Source organism: Balaenoptera musculus, chromosome 2, assembly GCF_009873245.2.
Source record: "Balaenoptera musculus isolate JJ_BM4_2016_0621 chromosome 2, mBalMus1.pri.v3, whole genome shotgun sequence".
Classification (NCBI taxonomy): Eukaryota; Metazoa; Chordata; class Mammalia; order Artiodactyla; family Balaenopteridae; genus Balaenoptera; species Balaenoptera musculus.
Window position 1 is genome coordinate 147,631,355 of NC_045786.1, and position 22,908 is coordinate 147,654,262.

Sequence of the window (22,908 nt, forward strand, 5' to 3'; positions counted from 1 at the left end):
TACAGTATTTTTCTGTCTCTGTTTTATTTCACTTAGCATAATGCCTTCAAGGTCCATCCAAGTTGTTGCAAATGATAGGATTTCCTCAGTTATATATGGCCGAATAATATTCCACTGTGTGTGTGTGTATTTTCACAATGTCTTCATCCATCAATGGACACTTAGGTTGTTCCCATGTCTTGGCTATTGTAAATAATCCTGCTATGAACATGGGGTCCCTTAGAGTATTTGGGAAAAAAATTTAGTTTAGAGAAAAGCACATGTTGACAAATTTTATAAATATGTATATTTTCTGGGGAGTGAGTCCATAGCTTTTTTTTTTCAGATTTTCAAAAATGTGGCTTACCCAGAAAATGTTAAGAACCACTGTTTATATCATTAAATCAACCAATTTATGCAGCTAATTAGTATACCAAGCACACAGTATGTACTCAACAAATGTTAACTGTCGTTTTGGTTTTTTTTTATTAGTTTATTTGGTTGTGCCAGGTCTTAGTTGTGGCAGGTGGGCTTCTTAATTGCGGCAGGCTGGCTCCTTAGTTGTGGCACGCGACCTCTTAGTTGTGGCATGCATGTGGGATCTAGTTCCCTGAACAGGGATTGAACCCAGGCCCTCTGCATTGGGAGCATGGAGTCTTAACCACTGTGCCACCAGGGAAGTCCCTAACTGTTGTCGTTAATATTGAGCACCTCCTGTGTGCCAGGGCAAGAATGGAGAGGAAATGGTGTTGAAGAATTAGGCAGGGGCTGGATCATGTAGGATTTTATAGGTCACAATAGATGTGCATTCATGAATTTAGCTGGGAAGAAGTCCTTTAAGCTGGAGAGTGGCGTGAACTGATTGACATTTTTAAAAAGTCTATCTGGCTACTTTGCAGAGTGTAGATTTAGGGGGAGGGAGGGGGAGGGGTAAGAATGGGAGCAGGGAGACCTATTAAGAGGCTATTGAAGTAGTCCAGGAGAGAAGCTATGGTTCCTTGGTTAATTAATGTGATTTCATGGTGTGTTTTAGAGGGATAAACTACTGGACTTACTAATGGGTTGGTTATGGAAGAGTGAAGGAAAGGGAGCCATGAAGGATGACACCTGGGTTTTTGGTTTGAGAACTGGTGTTGATGGTGGTGCTATTTATTGAGATGGAGAAGACTGGGGGATTATGGTTTTTCACACATGTTAATAGAGAGAGATGTCAAGTAGCCACTTAGATATATAACTCCAAAGTCCGGGGAAAGATTAGGGCTGGATATAGAAGTATGAAGTCATTGGCATATAAATGGTCGTAAAGGCTATGGGACTAGATGAGATTTCCTTGGGAGACTTTTGGTAGGGAGTGAAGTCAGCCTAGGGTGGGCCCTGAGTGGAAGAGGAGACTGAAGGAGTCAGTGAGGAAGGAGAAAAACCAGCATAATGGTTTTATAGAAGCTGGAAGTGGAGTGTTTGAAGGAGAGTGGTCAGTGGGTGGATGCTGCAAAGAGGTCACATAAGAGAGAACAGAGAAGTGACCACTCGATTTAGCAACGTAGGTAATAGATAATCTTGACAACAGCCGTTTCCACACATGTAGGGTCAGAAGCCTGTTTGTTGTAGGCTAAGGAGAGAATGTAAGGTGAAGAAGTGGAGACAGCAGGAGGAACAACTCAAGAACTTTTGCAGTGAAGGAGGAGTGAGGAAGTCATGGGGTCAAGGAAGAGTATCTTCAAAGCAGGTAAATTCCAGAGCAGGCTTACTTGCTGTTGAGTTTGAGCCAGTAGAGAAAGGTAGAAACTGGTTGTGCAAGAGATTATTCAAGATCATGTCTTTGACAAAGCAAGAGAAGATGGAATCCAGGGCCCTATCAGAGGAGTTTGTTTTTCTTGGGAGCAGGGACACTTCATTGATTGAGAGGAAAGTTCCAGAGTGTGAGTAAAGATGCAGGTGGGTTTGTTGACATTCATTTTTCCCAATACCCCACTAAAATATTGTTCTTGTTTTAGAGATGGGAAAAGTAAGGTTTGATGAGGGAAATGACTTATTTGTGTAACATCATGGCTCAGTAGCATCAGTAGTCATAGAACTCAAATCTCTAGACTTCCAGGTGAGTGAGTGTTCCAGTTTGTTGCGTTCTTTGAGATTGATATGCCATAAAATGTAAAATAATGTGTTTTGTATCTTCTTAGCTCATCTGAGTGTTTTGTTCTAGGGGCAGATCTGGAAGCATCTTTGCTAAGTTTTGAAAAACTTGACCGAGCTTCACCAGATCTTTGGCCAGAGCAATGTAAGTTTTTGGTTTCTTTATATCAAAATCAATGCAGGAGTGACTTCCCTGGTGGTGCAGTGGTTAAGAGTCTGCCTGCCGATGCAGGGGACACGGTTCAGTCCCTGGTCCGGGAAGATCCCACATGCCGCCGAGCAACTAAGCCCGTGAGCCACAACTGCTGAGCCCACATGCCACATACTGAAGCCCGCGCACCTAGAGCCCGTGCTCCGCAACAAGAGAAGCCACTGCAGTGAGAAGCCCGCGCACCGTGACAAAGAGTAGCCCCCGCTCGCCGCAACTAGAGAAAGCCTGTGTGCAGCAACAAAGACCCAGTGCAGCCAAAAATAAATATAAATAAATAAATTAATCTTTTTAAAGAAAGAAGAAGCTCAAAAATCAATGCAGGAAAACCAGTTCTACTTTGAGGGAGATTTTTGAAGAGTTATCATTTAGCTGTAGTGATTAAAATTTTAATTTTACTTCAAAGGAAGAGACTGAATTCTGTGATCTGGTGTTAAGAATAGCTGTTTGGTAGTTTAATTTTTTCAGAACACAGTGTCACTCAGGAAATGATAGAGAGCCTTTAAAAAATAATTATTTTTAAAAACTTCATCTGTAATGTGTCAGACAATACGAGATGCATAAAGTAATTCTTTGCTTCCTTTAAGTACTCTGATAAAGTTAACTGCTGTTATAGTTTAGTACCGATATTTTGGACCTTTTTTTTTAAATGCTTACGCAGATAGGCAAATAAATATTTTAAGTGTATAGACAGTTTTTTGTTTTGTTATGATGAAGTCATATGTACAGTGATCTACAGCTTAACATATTCTACCTAGTAACTTATTAATGGATCTTTCCATGTTGATAGGTGTAGACTTACTTCATTTTTTAAAAGTATTTCATTGTATAGATCTACTACAGCTTATGTATTCATACCCTGTATGGAAACCTAAGTTATATCCAAGTTTTGATGTTACAAACAATTTAACAATGTGTATCCTTGCACATGTATCTTTGTGCATATGGAAGAGGATGACTGTGTATGGGAGTACCCATTTCCTTACATACTAGCCAGTATTGGATGTTACTGATATTTATTATTTTTAGTTTATATTTATTAGTGAGGTTGAACCTTATTTTTAAATATCTGATTTTTATTTTTCTCTTTTTTAATATGATTCTTTCTGTGAGATATTTAAATAAACAATTGGATTGATAGAATAGCATACCTAAAAAGGAAATTTTAAATTTTTGGTAAGAGATATTAGATCTCACCACCATCTCATTCAGCTAACACCTGATCCTTTGAAGTTCAGTTGAGGCATTATTTTCTCTGAGAAACTTTTCCTGCCTCCTCAGTCTGATTTAGATTTTCATTTTTTGTCCTCCCATAGCAACTGGTATTTTTCTTGAAGCACTTAAAAAAATGTTATAGTTATTGATTTACTCTGTCTCTTCTTCCAGACTATAAACTCCTGGAAGACAAGGCTGTTTTCTCATTTGAATCCTCTATGTAAGAGACACTAAAATGTTTACTGAATGACTGATGTTGTGTTTTTTCTTTTTAGTACCAGGTGTTGCTGAATTTGCAGCTTCCTTCAAAAGTGTAAGTAATATCTTACTTACCTAATGAAGTTTTTCCAACATTTTGCTTCTGGGTAAAATCTCAACTATCTCTTATTTCTTTATTTTCAAGAATAATGTCATAGCCTTCAAAATATTTTGTAACCACAGCCCTGGAAATCTGTTTATATTATCATCATGTTAATGATGTTCATGCTCTATTTTGATATTTTGACCTTTGACTATTAGCCTCTTCTCTCAGCTTAAAAGATTTTAAGGTAAGGCAGTTGAAATATTTAATGTAATGCCAGTATTCTTTTTGCCCAAACTATGATTTTGAAGCTTTTCTCTTTTGTTTATGTGATGCATTATGACTTTAACTTATACCTCCCTAGAGGATTTTGAAATTTCTCAGTAGCTCGTCAGAAACTGAAGGAAGACATTCATTAGAGCCACAACTTTTCCGTTTCCAGGACAGCGGACATTGTGCTAGATGCTCTAAATATGTTCTCTTATATATTCCCACAACCAGGAAAATATGATGATTATAATATTAGCTAGCACGTACATGATGCATACTATATGCCAGGGACTGTTCTAAGTACTTTACGTACATTATTTAGTCTTTACAAAACCATGTTAGGGGGACTTCCCTGGCAGTCCAGTGGTTGGGACTGGGCACTTTCACTGCCAGTGGCCCCAGGTTCAATCCCTGGTTGGGGAACTAAGATCCTGCAAGCTGTGTGGTGCAGCCAAAAAAAGAAAAAGAATAAACATATGAGGTATAGGTACTATTATTATCCCTATTTTACAGACAAAGAAATAGACACAATGAGGTTAAGTAGGTTACCCAAGATCATAGGCTATAAATGGCAGAACCAGGCTTTGAACCCCTAAGTCTAATTACTAGCATCCATATTCATTATACCAGACCTAAAAGCATTTGTGCCCAAAGTTAAAAGCACTGACTGGCAGAGAAACTTGGAAGTTAAGTTACTTGCCCAAGTCCTAGCGTGTGACAGGCCGGGATTTGAGCACAGATCTGTCTGATTCCAAAGCTAATGCTCTTTCTATTAACAAATTGGGGATTTGTTATATAACTCTCTTAGTACCTTACCATATGCTTAGCATTCTCTACTCATTAATAGGGTTAAAGGTGCTGAGTTAAATATTAAGGCCCTTCTGGGCCAGTGGCTTTCAGGTCCTATGAGCATGTTTGTTCAAAGGGAGTCTGACTCTGTAGCCTCTTTCATTTTTTCAGGAGCTAGGGTTGTATGAAAGCTGGAGTGTGCTACTTTAGCATCCAGGAAGGCCTGAGCATGAGGAGTACAGGATAGCATAGGGCTTTGGAGTCAGACACACTTGGATTTGAGTCCTGAATGTGCTGCTTTACTATCTGTGACATGAGCAAGTTTCCTAACATTTTTTTTTTTTTTAATTTATTTATTTACTTATTTTTGGCTGTGTTGGGTCTTCGTTTCTGTGCGAGGGCTTTCTCTAGTTGCGGCAAGTGGGGACCACTCTTCATCGCGGTGCGCGGGCCTCTCACCATCGCGGCCTCTCTTGTTGCGGAGCACAGGCTCCAGACGCACAGGCTCAGTAGTTATGGCTCACGGGCCCAGTTGCCCCGCGGCATGTGGGATCTTCCCAGACCAGGGCTCGAACCCGTGTCCCCTGCATTGGCAAGCAGATTCTCAACCACTGCACCACCAGGGAAGCCCTCCTAACATTTTTGAGCCTTAGTTTTCTCATCTGAAGCTACCTCATAGAACTTAGTATAAAATGCCATAATGCATGTAAAACACTTTGCATAGTGCCAAGAACTAATAAACAGTACATGGTAGCTATTATTATTAGATCAGCTTTTATCTAGTAGATTGAGTAGAAAGTACCTGATTTAATTTTCTTAAATTCTCATTCATAATGAATTTTTAGTTTAGTTAATTATATTCATTACAACTAAGTACTTTAAGTTGTAAACATAAATAAGTGGTTTTTAAAAAACTTTTATTAGAGCATGGTGTTTCTTGAAAATCTGATTAAATATCTACACTTTTTCCCTAGAATTATGCACATACATATTGAGTTTTGTTTCTAGGGGTTCAGGGCCATCCCAGGGCCCTAGGTTAAGATCCCCTGGTATAGTCCGATTCCCTCCTGGGGTAGAAGTGGTGAATATGACCTAGAGCCTTCAAGGCGAGGTAGTATAGAGTAGTGGTTTTTGAACTCAGACTTCATGGGTTTTGAATCCTGGCTCCAATAGCTTTGTGACCTGAGGCAAGTGATTTATAATCTTCCTATACATCTGTTTTTTTTATTTGTAGAATGAGGAGGATAATAATACCTGTTTCATAGGGTTGATTTGGAAATTAAATGACATGATGCATATAAAGTGTTCTGCTTGTCACATAGTGCCAAATAAATGTTAATTTTTAAAAAAGGAAAAGGAATAAATAAGTCCTGGATTTGTAATGTACAGCATGGTTGCTAAATAATACTGTATTGCATATTTGAAAGTTGCTAGGAGAATAGATCTTAAAAGTTCTCATCACAAGAAAAAAATTTTTGTAGCCATGTATGGTGATAGATGTTAACTGGACTTATTGTGGCAATCATTTCACAATTTACACAAATATTGAATTATTATGCTATACACCAGAAACTAATATAATGTTATATGGCAGTTATACTTCAATTTAAAAAAAGAAAAAGAAAAGAAAAGGGACTCAAAGTTGAAGTAAAATCTCATCAGAATTGTTCATGTGCAACTGTGGAGCTTTTAAAACATACGTATGTAATGCCCTTGCTCCATTCTTTCCACGGGACCCTCTCCCAAACCCTGATATTCTAAATCACTACATCTGGGTTATGGCCTAGTCGTCTGTATTTTTTTAAAGTTACACAGATGATTCTCATGTGCAACCAGGATTGAAAACTGTTACTCCAAAGCTATTCCAAGAATGGGTTCTCTTTCATGTTTTGTAAGTTCACTTTCAGAAATGAAAAGAAACTTAAAATTCTAAAGTTTTCTGAAATGTTTACAATAAAATGAAATTTCAAGTAATGATCATTCCAGTCTTCTCTCGTTCAGATTGAAGATTTTCTCATTTTTGGTTCTTCTTTGAATCTTCTCCTCTGCCAGAGAATGTTACTTCCTGATTATTGTTTCAAACAATTCATTTGGAGGCTTTCACCAGTACTGAATTTCCAGTAATTTCTTTCACAACTATACCAGTCTTTTATGCATACAACAGTAACAGTGGTCAGACCTAATTCTTCCAAGATCATTTCTTTAAAACCAGCTTTTAAAGATGAGCAGTATTATTTTGTAAGGGTTCTATTTGTAGGCCATATCTGAACCTGGAGAAATCTAGGTCTTTGAAATTATAATTTGCCAGTATTTTCAAACAACCTGAAGGCTGTGTGAAAAACTCCTTTTCTTATAAGAAAGAAGAGTAGGGTCTCTTCATACTGTGCGTATATCTGAATGGATATATTCTTATTTTCTGACAGCCTATTACTAGCTCTCCACCCAAATGGATGGCTGAAATAGAACGTGACGATATTGACATGTTGAAAGGTAAGCAGTGCTGGTGACCTTTAACCTTTAACCTGACATTTATGCTCCTCGACAAACCACCTTTCCAATTTTTCTCTCACTATTCCCTTACAAGTATTCTTGGCTTCAAATTGCCTATTTAACCATCCTTATTCATGGTTCTTCATGTCTAAATGCCCTTCTCTACTTTTCCATGTGTAGAAATCCTGCCAATTCAAGACTCAGTAATAATGATTTCTTCTGCTGCTAAATTCCTCTAATATTAACTTTATTTTGTATGATGCTTAGAGTTAACTAAAAGCTCTCACGTAAATTTTCTTATTTAATTCTCATAAAGGTCCTGTGCGTTAGGTATGATATCTAAGTTTCAGAGGTTAACTTAACCAAGGTTTATTAGAAAGAGTTAAAATTTAAACCCTGATCTTTTTAAGACTAGTCTCTTACCACTATAACACAAGTGCTTTATTTAGGATTTACTGCCATATATTGTTGCCAGGACTATTAACTGACAGCCCCTTAGTGGGTTAAGAACTGTCTTTCAGTTCTTTCTATCTCATCAATTTCTCTCATAAAGAATACTGTAAGTAGTGAATATTGTTGTCTGATAAATGACTTGGAACTCAACCACAAAGCAGAAATTTAAATTAAAAAACATTAATTTTCCTTGATTTTGCTCTACTTTATTTAATATTTTTATTATCCTTCTGGTGATAAGATTCATGATGGTTGTGAAGTAATAAACTGAAGTTAAGGTAAAAAATCTGGGATTCTTAAGCTATTTAAGCAGCTGAACAGATCAAGAAAGTCTACTTATGCCAGATATAGATAATGAGTGTGGCATGATAAGTTGCAGAAAATAACACCTCTATTTGATTTCAGAAGTAATTCATTCTTCTGCATGAAATGCTTAAAAGCAGATCCCCTCCTCCAGCCAAGGGAAAATTAAGTCTCAAGGGCATCTCGGGTTCATTGTTCTAATGTTCCAAACAGACATTTATATAATATCCCATCAGCATGTATTTTCTAAGGAAACTTTAAAGTTTTAGTAAGGGATCAGAGCATTATGTTTCATGCAAATTGACCTATGTCTAAAACCTAAAAGGAATTGGGTGTTATTTAAATGAAAATCTCGGAAAGTAAGTTTTTATTTTAAGTATACTGTCTTCTTATCTGGAACATAAATATTTTTATAGGAATTTGATTTGAAGGTAAAGTTTGGATTAATATTTAGTCTTTGTTTTCTAAACTTAGGGAAATAGGGAGGAGTAAGTGTTTAATTGCTACTTTATTAATTGGAATAATGAAGACTTGTAAATGACTTGTAAAGGACTTGTAAATGAGACAGAGATCTGTCTGTAGGCTTTCTCAAGTCTGTGTCGGATCACAAGTTTCATCTTTTAATGGTGTATTCATTTTGTGTGATAGGCAAAATGAATGTAATAAAAGGATCCTCAGGATAAAACACATAATTTGCTATTGTGCCTATGATGACTCTCTTCTCATTAAGTGGGTAAGCTCATCTGAGGCATTTTGTAGTGGTGGAAAATTCACTGGTATGCCTGTGTGTGTGTGTGTGTGTGTGTGTGTGTGTGTGTGTGTGTAGGGGGAATGATTGGATGAGAAGAGATATGAATCCATTTTCTATTTTTCTATAGGAATCAAGCTTGAAAACTTTTATAACAAGGATTTGCCACCTGAATGAGTTGTTACTAGAAAGCAGTGGAAAGAGATGGTAATGAAATAAATAATTCTGTTTCAGAACTGGGGAGCCTCACCACAGCTAACTTGATGGAGAAGGTACGAGGCCTTCAGAACCTGGCCTATCAGTTGGGGCTGGATGAGTGTGAGTACCCAGATCACATTTATTCAGGGTTGCATGTTGTATATTTCATGATGAGTTCTGGCATAATTCAGAAAGTATCTTTATTAGGTGTTTTAAAGGTAAGAAGCCATTGTAATCTAAAGTATGCCACTTATGATAGAGTGTTCTGGAATAATTACTGAGTTTACTAGGTTACAAGTTGTTTTTCGCCGTACAGTGAAAGTATATTGGAAACTCTTAGAGCTTTAAGTGATAAAATGCCAAATCACACTAGCTTAAGCAAAAGAAGGATTTTATTCACATAAATCAAAATTCTAGGAGTAGAAATAGCTTTGAGCATCTCTAGAGCCATGACTCATTATTTATTTACTTTTTATTGAAGTATAGTTTTTTAAAAATATTATTTATTTATTTATTTATTTATTTATTTGGCTGTGCCAGGTCTTAGTTGTGGCACGTGGGTTCTTCGCTGTGGCATGCGGGATCTTTAGTTGTGGCATGCGAACTCTTAGTTGTGACATTTGGGATCTAGTTCCCTGACCAGGGATCGAACCCGGGTCCCCTGCATTGGGAGTGGGGAGTCTTAGCCACTGAACCACCAGGGAAGTCCCTGAAATATAGTTGATTTACAATGTTGTATTAATTTCTTCTGTACAGCAGAGTGACTCAGTTATACACATATATGCATTCTTTTTTATGTTCTTTTCCATTATGGTTTATCTCAGGAGATTTGATATAGCTCCCTGTGCTATACAGTAGGACCTTGTTGTTTATCCATTCTAAATGTAATAGTTTGCATCTACTAATCCCGAACTCCCAGTCCATCCCTCCCCAGATCCATGACTCTTAATGATGTCTTTGGAATGTGCTCTTGTTCTTACTTTTTGAGTTTTGCTTCTCAAAGCTCTGCTTCACTCATGCGTTATTATTCTTCTTTGATCTAGCACTGGGGAAGGTGGCCAGTAGAAACTCCAGTTCATATGTCTTTAAATCTCGTAATCCCAAAGGAAAGAACATCTTTTCTGAACATTCCAGAAGAAAGGTCCTGGGGAGGACTCTGACTGTTCCATCTTGGCTCACATATCTATCCTGGAACCAGTCCTTTGGCCAAGTAGCATAGAGCACCGAGATGGGCCAGGCCTGGGGCCTGGCTGCAGAGGCAGGTTGGAATGGTTAGTCTGACTCAAATCATGTGGACTGCAATAGGGGAGGATTGCTTCCCCAAAGGAAGGGTTATATAGCAGACCAAGAACATAATCTGCTAGCATGAGTAATGCTTTTAAAGTTCTCATCTATTCCTGTCTGCTGTCCATTCTTTTAGTTTAAAATTATTTCTTTAGAAACTGTATCTCTTTCCATACTGTATTCATTATAAAACTGGAAAAGGAATTGTAGAAAATTTTCACTTTGTAATTGAAAGAAATACTCAACATAATTAGAGTGGTTAGAACTTTGTTCTCATTGGATAGGTACCTCCAGAGACCTTCATAAATGCACAATTTTGAGAGGCTACTATAGCTTATAACTTTCTTCAAAACTGCAAGTTTTGTAATGATTAGCACAATCCCACCAGTAGTTTCACAAATTGTTTCTCTTGTTTATAGAGCACATAGTGGATTTGTCCACATCATTGATTTTACTACCAAATTTAACATTTCACTTTAAAATTTAATTTAAAACTTCTAATTTTTGACTAATAGACAACAGTTCCTTAGTCCTCTTTATGTTTTCTTTATTTCCATTACTGTCATTAGCAGTTGACATTCTTTTACCAAGAAAACATTTTTTAATCACTTCATGAATCAAGGAGCAGAGAACAAAAAACTGCTTTGAGGTATGGTTGCTAGGTGGCCTGCTAGGTTCACTCATTGTTACCTAACTCCTCTGTGTACTAGTCATTTACTTCTCGTGATTAACGTTTATGTCTTGGCAAAATTACTGATTACCATGTATGTCATGGACCTCAAGGGTTTATAATGAAAACCCTGTGATTATTAAATTCATGAATGCGAGGCTTGTACAATATAGAACTTGATTCTGTTTCTAGCTCTGGATAATACATGCTGTAATGATCACAGCGATCAATCCTTTATCTCTCTGTGTCAATTTTTCTTATGAAATAAAGTTTTATGCTCATTATATCAAGAAGATGCTATATTACCAAATGTGTTTATCAACGGTGTTGTCTCTAGTTTGTTGTAGATAAAATTACTATATTTCCTCTGATTAGTTTTTCTTTTTCTATTTTCCTACTGAGAAAGATAATGAAGTATTATTTTCCCCACTTTTTATTATGGAAAATTTTAAACATATACCAAAGGAGAGCGAGTAGAATATTGACCTCATATACTCATGACTTGGCTTCAATAGTTAGCATATGGCCAATCTGTTTCACTAATACCAACCTACATAATTACTTAAAAGCAAATCTCAGGCATCACATCATCTCACTACCAAATAACTTCATATGTGAGTCCAAAAGACAAGGACTCTCTCTTTCTCTCTCTCCTTTTTTTTTTCTTTTTAATATAACTGCAATTCCATTATTGTGCCTAAAAAATTTTAATATACTTGCTTAATATCATCAGATAGCCAATCAGGATTCAGATTTCCCTGGTTGACTCATAACTGTCTTTATATAGTTGATTGGTTTGAATCAGGATTTAAATAAGGTACTGTATTTGATATGTTTCTTAAGTCTTTTAATCTGTCAGAGTTCCACCTCCCATTTATTTTCCTTTGCCATTTATTATTATTTGTTATTCTGTAGAATTTTCCACATTCTGGATTTTTTTGCTTACATCCCTGTGGTAGTGCTTAATATGTCCATCTATCCCTTTTTATTTCCCAGTAACTAGATCTAGAAGCTCACACAGATACAGGATTGATTTTTATTTTTATCTTCAATTTGGCAAGAGTATTTCATAAATGGTGTTGTATACATCCTATAGAAGGGTACATCATGTTTGCTTGTCTCTCTTTGTGATGTTAAGATTAATTCATTGATAAAGGTATTGCTAGCCTCATCTATTATTCATTGTAAAATTCTCCATCAGCCTTACACCCAGAGTTTTAGCAGCCTTTGAAAACTGCCTAGATTCACTATTTTATTATAGGTTGCGAAATGGTAATACACTAATTCTGTCATTCCTTCTTATTAGCTAGAATTTTTCTGTAAAGAACTTTATCTTATCAACTATGTATTATTTATTACCTTGAAAGCTGTTCTTACTGGATGAATGATTCTTTCTCTTTATCAGTTTTTAGAATAATGAGTCGGTTTTCTGAGCATCAATAAATCTGTGTTAATGTCTTTCCACAGAATCAAAAACTTGGTGTGGTTTGTTTCCGTTTTTAATCCACACAGTTAAAATCATTATTATTGTTAAGTATTTATATTTCTGGAACTTAAGGCTTTGGAGGTAGGGGTTTGAAGTCACCTAGCTTAGTCACCTTAAGCATGGAACCAAAATTCTTCCATGAGCACAGCTGAGAGTTTTCAAAATTATTTTCTAGTTCAAAATTCAACCTTCTTTCAACTTCTGTAGCAGTGCTTTGCTACTGATTGTTATTTTCCCCAATCATAACAATTAGCTGACATACAGAAAATAGTTTTTAAATTTAGAATTGGAAAGAATCACATTGATACGGAGTGGACTTCTTGGATACAAAGTCTCTTTGTTTTATTGTGTATAGTGTATTTGCATAAAAACAAGATCTTTTTTTTGTCCTTACAGATTATTCATCTACTCTAGGGGTTGACATTTACTTGACACCCTAATCTGGTGTTTCGATGTCTCAATCCTCTTTCCTGCATTAATTGAGAGGATGACATGGATGAAAAATAAGCAATAGGAACTGATGAATCCCCAAGGACCAGTGATCCTGTTTTCATGCAAATATCTGCACTGATAAAGACGATGGAAAGAAAAAAATGCAAAAAATATTTGTCCTCAAAACAAGATTGTTTGTCACTTCCCTGGAGCATTGTTAAATGTTAGTATAGAGATAATGTGAACCTTCTAGGGCTGATAGTAACTAGATTGTGTCTTTTGGAAGATGAACCCTGCCCTTTGATTTGGTACATTTTTATGTCTCAGACAACTCTTTTGGTGTGCAGATTTTGGAATGCAATAATGTTTTGTATAGCTATTTATAGCTTTTCATGATTGGGGCCCTCTGACTTGATTTGGGCAGTTAATTTATGTGAAATTCCCATGAAAAATATAGAAATATAAAAAACTGCCTTATCATAAAAAGAATTCTATTTCTGTTACTTCCATCTGAGTTCAGTGTCCTTCCTGTTTACTGAAACTATTGTAGTCACCTTCTAACTGCCCTCCCTGCCTTTCAACTACCTCATATCAGTCCATCTTTTTTACCACTAACAGGTTAATTTTTCCAAAGTACCATTTGCTTCTGTTTGTCCTTTGCTCTTAAGTCATTAGTAGTACTTCATTACCCATATGATAAAATTCAGATTCCTTAGCATGGCATTCAGAATCCTCTTCACTCTGGGCGGAGCCTAATGCCTAGCCTTACTTCTCCTCTACCAAAACACTAGGCATTGTCCTCATTTGAAATATTCTTTCCGGAACACTTCCCCATCTTCTTAATTCTATTCATGCTATTCCTTTTTCTCAGAAAACCTTCCCTGACCTATTTCTAATATTAGGACTTTTATTTGTCCTTCATTATTCAGCCTACCTCTTTTATCAGCCTTTCCTTTTTATACCTGATCTGGAAAGTGAAATCGCTTTCTTGGCCTCCCAGATTGCTCAGAGAGCAGTTCGTTTGTTTCATTTTATCATTCTGGGAGATTTTTGGTACATGTCTTATCTCTTGGATTAATTGTAACTCTTTAAGGTAAGAATCATATTTTGGGGCTGTCTTTGTAGCCCACAGAGTACCTGGCATATGGTAAACGTGCAATGTGTATTTGCTGATTGAATGCATGATCAACCGCTTGATGCCTTTAGATGAAATGACAGATTTTTTAAAAATTTATTTTATTATGTATATATATTTTTATTTTTGGCTGCATTGGGTCTTCATTGCTGCACGCGGGTTTTTTCTAGTTGCTGCGAGCAGGGGCTACTCTTCGTTGCTGTGCGCGGGCTTCTCATTGAAGTGGCTTCTCTTGTTGCGGAGCACGGGCTCTAGGCGCGCGGTCTTCAGTAGCTGTGGAGCATGCGCTCAGTAGTTGTGGCTTGCGGGCTCTAGAGCGCAGGCTCAGTAGTCGTGGCACACGGGGTTAGTTGCTCCACGGCATGTGAGATCTTCCCGGACCAGGGATCAAACCTGTGTCCCCTGCATTGGCAGGCGGATTCTTAATCACTGGGCCACCAGGGAAGTCCCGAAATGACAGATTTTTAAAATGAAATCCATTGACTTAAAACTGAAAAAGTGGAAGCTTCTAGAAATTGTTCTTTTTCTGGATAGTCTGTGTTTTAGTGATGAGAAGTAACATTTGAAGTTCTCATAATATCTGGAATTTTTCTCTTACGACAGTGGATGATCAACCACCCATAGTAAAGATAGTGTGAAGCTTGTTGATAATGGTTTGGTTTTATCTTCTACCTGACCCCTACTCCATCGCTATTATGATCTGGGCATGATCCTGATTTAGTCATGTTAAGTTGCAACAGAACGTACCTTGTTCTATTCCTAAGACCCATTGAACCCAGTAAATCCTACTGAATACTGATTCTCAACAGTGTTTGTCCTTTTTTAAAAAAGGTTTCCACCGTCTTTTAAAGCTACAAACCTTTTAGTAGTTATGCAGATGACCTACTTACTGGCTATATTCAAGATATTTTTAAATAGAATGTGATGATTGGGAAAGCAGAAGACCATGCCATTTGAAACTAGGGCTAAAGCTTGGGGTTCTGATGCATTTCTTCTTTTTCCTTTGTTTTATAATAGCTTTACTGATATGTAATTCACATACCCTACAATTCATTTATTTATAGTGTGCAATTCAATGATTTTTAGTGTATTCAGAGTTGTGCAACCATCACCGCAATCAATTTTAGAACATATTCGTCACCCCTCAGAGAAACTCTGTACCCATTAGCAGTCACTCCTCATTTTCCCCCAAGCTCCATAGGCCTAGGCCACCACGGATATGCTTTCTGTCTCTATGAATTTCTAGTGTGGACATTTCATATAAATGGAATCATATAATATATGGTCTTTTGTGACTGGTTTCTTTCACTTAACATAGTGTTTTCATTGTTCATTTATGTTGTAACATGTATCAATACTTCATTTCTTTTATAGAATTGAATAATATTCTACTGTATAGATATATTTATCTACCAGTTATTCACATTATGTTTATCCACTACTTGGTGAACATTTGCATAATTTCCTCTATTCAGCTAGTGTGAATAATGGTGCTATGAACATTCATGCACAGGTATTTATGTGGACATATGTTTTCATTCTCTTTAGCTTATAACTAGGAGTGGAATTTCTGGGTCATATGGTAACTCTACATCTAACCTTTGGAGGAACTGTCAGACTATTTTCAATACTGACTCTGCACCATTTAACATTCCCACCAGCAGTGTATGAAGGTTCCAATTTCTCAACACCTTGCCAATACTTATTATTTGTTTTTGAAAAATTATTACATAATGCATCCTAGTGGATATATTATGAGAAGTGATATCTCATTGTGGTTTGGATTTGCATTTGCCTAATAACTAGTGATACTGAGCATGTTTTCATGTGCTTATTGGCTAGTTGTATATCTTTTTTAGAGAACTGTATTCAGATCGTTTGCCCATTTTAAAATTGGATTATTTGTATTTTTATTATTGAGTTGTGTGAGTTCTTTATTCTAGAAACAGGTTGCTTATTCGATATATAATTTGCAAAAGGTTTTCTTATATTCTGTGGGTTGTCTTCTTACTTTCTTGATGGTATTCTTTGGGACACAAAAGTTTAATTTTGATGAAGTCCAATTTATCAATTATTTCTTTTGTTGGTTACATTTTGATGTTGTACCTAAGATACCATTTCCTAATTTAAGGTCCTAGAGATTTATGCCTGTGCTTTCTTCTAAGAGTTTTATTCTTAGCTCTTATAGTTAGGTATTTGATCGATTTTAGGTTAAATTTTTATATATATTGTGAAGTAGGGATCCCAGTTCATTCTTCTGAGTGTGGATATCCAGTTGTTTCAGCACCATTCGTTGAAAAGACTATTCCTTTCCCATTGAATTGTCTTGGCATTTTTGTTAAAAATCAATTGACCAGGGCTTCCCTGTTGGCGCAGTGGTTGAGAATCTGCCTGCCAATGCGGGGGATACGGGTTCGAGCCCTGGTCTGGGAGGATCCCATATGCCGCGGAGCAACTGGGCCCGTGAGCCACAATTACTGAGCCTGCGCGTCTGGAGCCTGTGCTCCGCAACAAGAGAGGCCACGATAATGAGAGGCCCGCGCACCGCGATGAAGAATGGCCCCCACTTGCCGCAACTAGAGAAAGCCCTCACACAGAAACGAAGACCCAACACAGCCATAAAAATAAATAAATAAATAAACCCAAAGTTTAAAAAATTAAAAAAAAAAATAAATAAAGTATACCCATTAAAGTACTTAAAAAAAACAATTAAAAAAAAATCAATTGACCATAAACATGAGGGTTTATTTCTGGATTCTCAGTTCTATTCCATTGACCTATATTTCTGTCCTTATGCCAGTCCCTCACTGTCTTGATTACTACTGTAACTTTGTAATAAGTTTTGAAATTGGGATGTGTGAGTTTTCCAACTTTGTTCTTCTTTTTCAAGATTTGTTTTTGGCTATTCTGGGTCCCATGAATTTCCATAGGAATTTTAACTTGTCAGTTGTTTCAAAGAGGTCAGCTGGGGTTTTGGTAAGGATTGCAATGAATCTGTAGATCAGTTTGGGGAGTATTGCCATCTTAATGAAATTAAGGTGATTCATGAATGTGGTATGTCTTTCTGTTTATTCAGGTCTCCTTTAATTTCTTTGAACAATGTTTTGTAGTTTTCAAAGTGTAAGTTTTACACTTAATTTGTTAAAATTTATTCCTGAGTATTTTAATTTTTTGATGCTATTATAAATGCAATTGTTTTCTTAATTTCATTTTCAGTTTGCTCATTGCTACTGTAGAGAAATCAATTAATTTTTGTATATTGATCTTATATCCTGCAACTTTACTGAACTCATTTATTAGTTCTAATTGTGTTTTAGTAGATTACTTATACAGAATTATGTCATATGCAAATAGAGGTATTTTACTTCTTCATTTCCAATCTGGATGCCCTTCCTTCCTTCCTTCCTTCCTTTCTACCTCCCTCCCTCCCTTCTTTCTTTCCTCTTTTCCTTTTCTTTTTTTTTTTTTTTTAATTTTTGCCTAATTGCCCTGGCTAGAAATTCCAGTACAGTGTTGAATAGAAGTGGCAAGAATGGACATCCTTGTTTTCCTCCTGATCTTAGGGAGAAAGCATTAAGTCTGATATTAGGTTTTTTGTACATGCCCTTTGTCAGTTTGAGGATGTTATCCTTTTTTTTTTGGCTGCACTGCGAGGCTTGTGGGATCTGAGTTCCCTGACCAGGGACTGAACCCGTGCCATGGCAGTGAAAGCGTGGAGTCCTAACCACTGGACTGCCAAAGAATTCCCTGAGGATGTTATCTTTTATTCTTAGTTTGTTGAGTGTTTTTATCATGAAGAGGTTGAATCTGATGCATTTGTTGTTGATTACACTTCACCATATACCATATAATAAAAATCTCAATTTGATTTATACTCATTTACTTGTACTGGTTTGAAATTACCTTGTACTATAAAGAAAAGATTGGTAAAAAGTTATTAAGTAAATAAGATCACACTGAGTATATTACTGTCTTAAAAAGCTTTAAGAAATTTAGCTTATTTTGATATAAGTAGTTGCTTCTGCTAATTTATCGTTTAACCCTGTATGTTCATTTAGCTGTTTCGGTAGGACTGTTATTTGGCTAAATTTACTCACTTACCAGTTTTTAAAAAGCAACATTTTATTGTAAAAAAGGTTGAGATTTCCCCATTAAAACCTGATATGTCATCCCGGTAGTCTACACTGATGTAGTTGTCTGCACCAGAAATTATTTCGTACAACTTCCTTCCTTCTTTCCTCCCTTCCTCTTTTCTCTTCTTTTCTTTTCTTTCTTTTTTATTTACTTTTTGTCCATGTGGCGGGGCATGCAGGATCCTAGTTCCCCAACCAGGGATGGAACCCGCACTCCCTGCAGTGGAAGTTCAGAGCCCTAGGCACTGGACCACCAGGGAATTCCCTGGTACAAATTTCTTTGGTGGTGGTACCAAAGAAAAACTTCTGCTTCCAAGCTAGGCTGTGGTAAAGTAGACTTCTCCACCCTCTAGGTATGTGGTTTTTGAAAAAGTGACCATTTTTAGTAGTTAGAAATTTTTTCCCATCTAGATAAAATTCTAAAGAGCAGTTAGCTCTTTTAATTTCTTATTTTAATCTGTGAAGGAGGGCAGGGAGAGAATAACTGGGACTCTTACACCCTGGATATTCTTCTTTGTGGCCTGACATCAGACTTCTTTGACCGGCTTACTTTACAAAGCCTGTACCTCTATCTATAATAGTTAAAAGTTAAATTAACTGTACTTGATTGATTGAGAAGAATGATTTTTTCACTAGCCTTTAACCTCTAGATGGCAGTATGAGTCTTATTGTACTTCTGGCTTTTCCTCTACCCATATCTCTTGAACTGGGTTTCTGATTTAGGTACAAATTCTTATGTCTTTACTGGACTACTTGCCTAACTTTGTTGATGCCTTACTTGATTTTTAGCTTTTTATTTTTCCTTTTCATCTCTCCACATTAAAAAAAAAATTCCCTTCTTAAGCAATGTGTATTTTTGATGCTCAGTTTCCCTATTGTCAGAAATAACATTTTGCTTTTGATGAAGGAGGTGGGTAGAAAAAACCAAAAATGTGGTAGTTTAATTCAATAGCTTCCATACCTGGGTATAAGACCCTCAGAATGGGTTCAGCTCTCTCATCTCAGTTTATCTTGTTCTATCCTTTGACTCTCCTGGTTATCAAGTGGTATCAGACAATGCCTTATTAAATTAAAATAGGAATGTTAGCTAAAATTGATGAAATAAGCTTAGATTTTCAAGAAGAATTTAATTGTTTTAAAATAAAGCTTTCAGGGACTTCCCTGGTGGTGCAGTGGTTGAGAATCCGCCTGCCAATGCAGGGGACACGGGTTCGAAGCCTGGTCCGAGAAGATCCCACATGCTGCGTAGCAACTAAGCCTGTGCGCCACAACTACTGAGCCTGCGCTCTGGAGCCCGCAAGCCACAACTACTGAACCCCGCGCGCCTAGAGCCTGTGCTCCGCAACAAGAGAAGCCACCGCAATGGGAAGCCTGTGCACCGCAGCGAAGAGTAGCCTCCGCTCGCCGCAACTAGAGAAAGCCCGTGTGCAGCAATGAAGACCCAGTGCAGCCAAAAATAAATAAATAAATTTATTTAAAAAAATAAAGCTTTCAAATACTTAGCCATTTTGAGTGATGAGATAATAGCAAAAGAAAGAAGTGTTCAATTCAGCAACTGTTTGAGTGCTTACTTCCTACAAGGCTCTGTAGGGGATATGAAGATGAATAAGACATAATTACTGCCCTGTGCAGATTAAAGTCTAGTAGGAAAGGGAGATAAGACAATTAAGTAAATGATTCTTAATGGAAGGTAGAGGAGATAAGCTCCATAGAGTACTAAGAACTTTTGGGATAGGGGAGAAGAGGCAATTACATTAGATTGCTACAGGAATGGCAGATAAGTTTCATTTTGTGTGTCAACATAGATTGATTAGTAAGGATTTCCTAGGGTTGCTGAATTGAGGATTTTGAGGAATCTTGATTCGGATAAGTCAATTAGTGTTGTCTGCTGTGGACCAGGGAAAGGGGTGTGGTAGTATTTGCTATTTCTGGATCATTGAAAATAGACCTTAAACAACACAGGTTTTTGTTGGATGGAAATGGGAAGGGACCATATTCCAGGTGGAGTGAACATTTGGAGCAAGCAGAGTTTCAAAGAACAGCTACGCTCAAGGAACAATATGAGTGATTTAATCTGGTCTTTAAGGAGCCCAGTTTATATTAGGGGTCATAAGGAATAAGAGTAGGGAGATGGGGGCTGGACTGAGGAGGGCCTTGAACTCTTGGGGGTGAGGAATTAGACATAGGTAATGGGGAGCATGTGAAATATTCTTTAAAAAGTATTTTAATGACTATAACATTAACTATATTTTCATTATAGATGGTTTGTAGAGATACTTTATTTACTAAAAGACACTTTACCACAGATCTGTTTATTATAAAGATAAAGAAGAAAGTAGAAATGACCATAGCCTTACAAGTAAGAGATAACCACTGTTAACATTTGATGTGTTTCCTGGCCCTCCCTTTTCTCTTTATGTAGGGATGTGTGTGTTTACATTTTTTCTTGTTCCCATATGTATACACAGACATGCTTTTTAACATAACCGAGGCTATAGTGTATGTATATAGTTTTTGCCTATGCTTTTTTTCCCATTCATTCTATCTTAAGTATTTTTCTTTTTTTTTTTTAAAGAGCTCTAACTTGCATTTTTTTAAAAAAAATTAATTAATTAATTAATTAATTTTTGGCTGTGTTGGGTCTTCGTTTTCTGTGCGAGGGCTTTCTCTAGTTGCGGCAAGCGGGGGCCACTCTTCATCACGGTGCGCGGACCTTTCACTGTCGTGGCCTCTCTTCTTGTGGGGCACAGGCTCCAGACGCGCAGGCTCAGTAGTTGTGGCTCACGGGCCTAGTTGCTCCGTGGCATGTGGGATCTTCCCAGACCAGGGCTTGAACCCGTGTCCCCTGCATTGGCAGGCAGATTCTCAACCACTGCGCCACCAGGGAAGCCCCTTAAGTATTTTTCTGTGTCATTAAAAATTCTACCACTGAAGATTTCTGAGTAGGGAAGTCACACACCTTTAAGAGGCATCATGCATAGGACAGAATGTAATGGTAGAGACAGGAGGCTGGAAGCTAGCAAGGACTGTGAGTCCAGCAAGAAGAATTGAGGGCTTGAATGAATGGTGGCAGTGATAATGGAAAGAAGCATACCAACAGTAGATGTTTCAGGTATATCATTTTCAAGACTAGGTAGGTAAACTGTCTGGATGAATCTTAGGGGGTAAACTGTAATTAGAGTTTACCATGATGTTTTGAGCCTGCTTAATGACAGGGAAGTCAGAAAGAGGAGAGAGATTTGGTTAAACTAAAAAAATCACCTAATTCTTTTACATGTCCCTTAGTAGGCAGGCATCTGAATTGTTTTAGAAATAAGTAAAAGGCATTTGTATAGGTTGGTGTTATTAATAGGATGAAAACAATGCTTTTGTCTAGTTAAGTCACATCACCTAGGTAACGTAATGTTTTAGATATTTATTTGTTTTCTCAGGGAAATGAATGTGTGAAATAGGATATTCATAACTTCAGAAATGGATTTTTGGGGTTCCTATAAGCTTTGGCAGATCATTAAGCCTCTCAGTTGAATAAATTACGTTCGCATAGTTTTCTTCCACAGTAGTTCTTTTTCATTCAGTTAGCTACCTATAGCTATTCAGGAAATTGTTATGGCCTTTGTATATGGTAGACATCCAAATCTTTGTTAACTGGAAAAAATTTCAGTAGTTTACATTTGAATAACTGTAATTGGCCCAAAATATTTGATGTTGATGCATCTATTAATTAACAGCAACATTTGGATTATATCAGCACCAGGGTTAAGTCTTCCTATGAGTGAAGACTGAATTTTACATGTAGTTGGAGATTTGTGGGATCTCTAATTGAGAAGGAAGTATACTGCCAAATTGTCTTCCAGAAAGGCACTTCCCACCCTTACCTCCTTGCTAACACCAAGTATTATAATTTTTTAAAGTCATTGCCAACTTGATAGGCAGAATATTAATATCTTGTTTTTATGTTCAGTTCTTCACTTGTAAAAATGAACTTTTTTCATGTTTCTTGATCATCTCTGTTAACAAGGACTGGAAATTGAAGAAAATATAATTAAAATTATTTTAACCTGAAAAATAAAGCCAGCAAACTTGATTCAAAAGCACCGTATGGGCAGTGTTATAATCTGCATTTCTCAAGTACCAGTTGTTTTCTTTGTTTTATGCATTACCATACCATCTCACCATAGTCATTAGCATGGCATCCTATTTAGGTAGTAATACAGTATAAAATCTAGAAATCCCACTTTGAAGGGATTAAGGGTATTCCTTATAATTAGAAATTGTCAATGTAGTCTTAAGTATTTTGTTTTTAAAAATGTATTACGATAATGGGGAAAAAAAACATGCCATTATTTCTCATTTTTCCCTTGGTTAACAAATTAGGATACACAAAGCTTCAAATTACCTTTAAGGCTTATAAGCATTCATATCTTTTATCCATTAGTCAAGTTATTTCATAAACCCAACATTGCCTCTGAAATGGTTTTACACACAAAGAGGATTTTACCGTAAAATGCTTGGGGTGTTTTATTCTCTTCTGATTTTGGGGTGGGGAGGGGAAGGATGGAGGTAAGCAGGCAGGGCTTAAATTAATTTGTTCGGGGTTGGTTTCAAAGTAGCATTCTGCATAGTTCTACAAAATGTATAATAGGTAAGAGGATGTACATAGTGAAAGAACTTAAAGTTCAACATT

The 22,908-nt window shown here is 36.8% G+C and overlaps 1 protein-coding gene across 5 annotated transcripts in view; it reads left to right on the plus strand.

Annotated features, from left to right (window-relative positions):
• The window catches only part of LIN52 (lin-52 DREAM MuvB core complex component), a 119,418-nt gene that overhangs the window by 2,886 nt on the left and 93,624 nt on the right, over positions 1–22,908 (plus strand). For 4 of the 5 annotated variants that reach the window (XR_005018875.1, XM_036844516.1, XM_036844520.1 and 1 more), the window contains exons 2-5: positions 2,180–2,254; positions 3,808–3,845; positions 7,316–7,382; positions 9,121–9,204. Coding sequence is in view for 4 of the 5 variants with exons in the window: in XM_036844516.1 (XP_036700411.1) it covers positions 2,180–2,254; positions 3,808–3,845; positions 7,316–7,382; positions 9,121–9,204 (264 nt within the window). In the remaining variant the exon portion in view is untranslated. Of the gene's footprint in view, positions 1–2,179; positions 2,255–3,807; positions 3,846–7,315; positions 7,383–9,120; positions 9,205–12,920; positions 14,163–22,908 lie in introns of those variants that run through there. The other variant, XM_036844518.1, reaches the window with a different exon arrangement.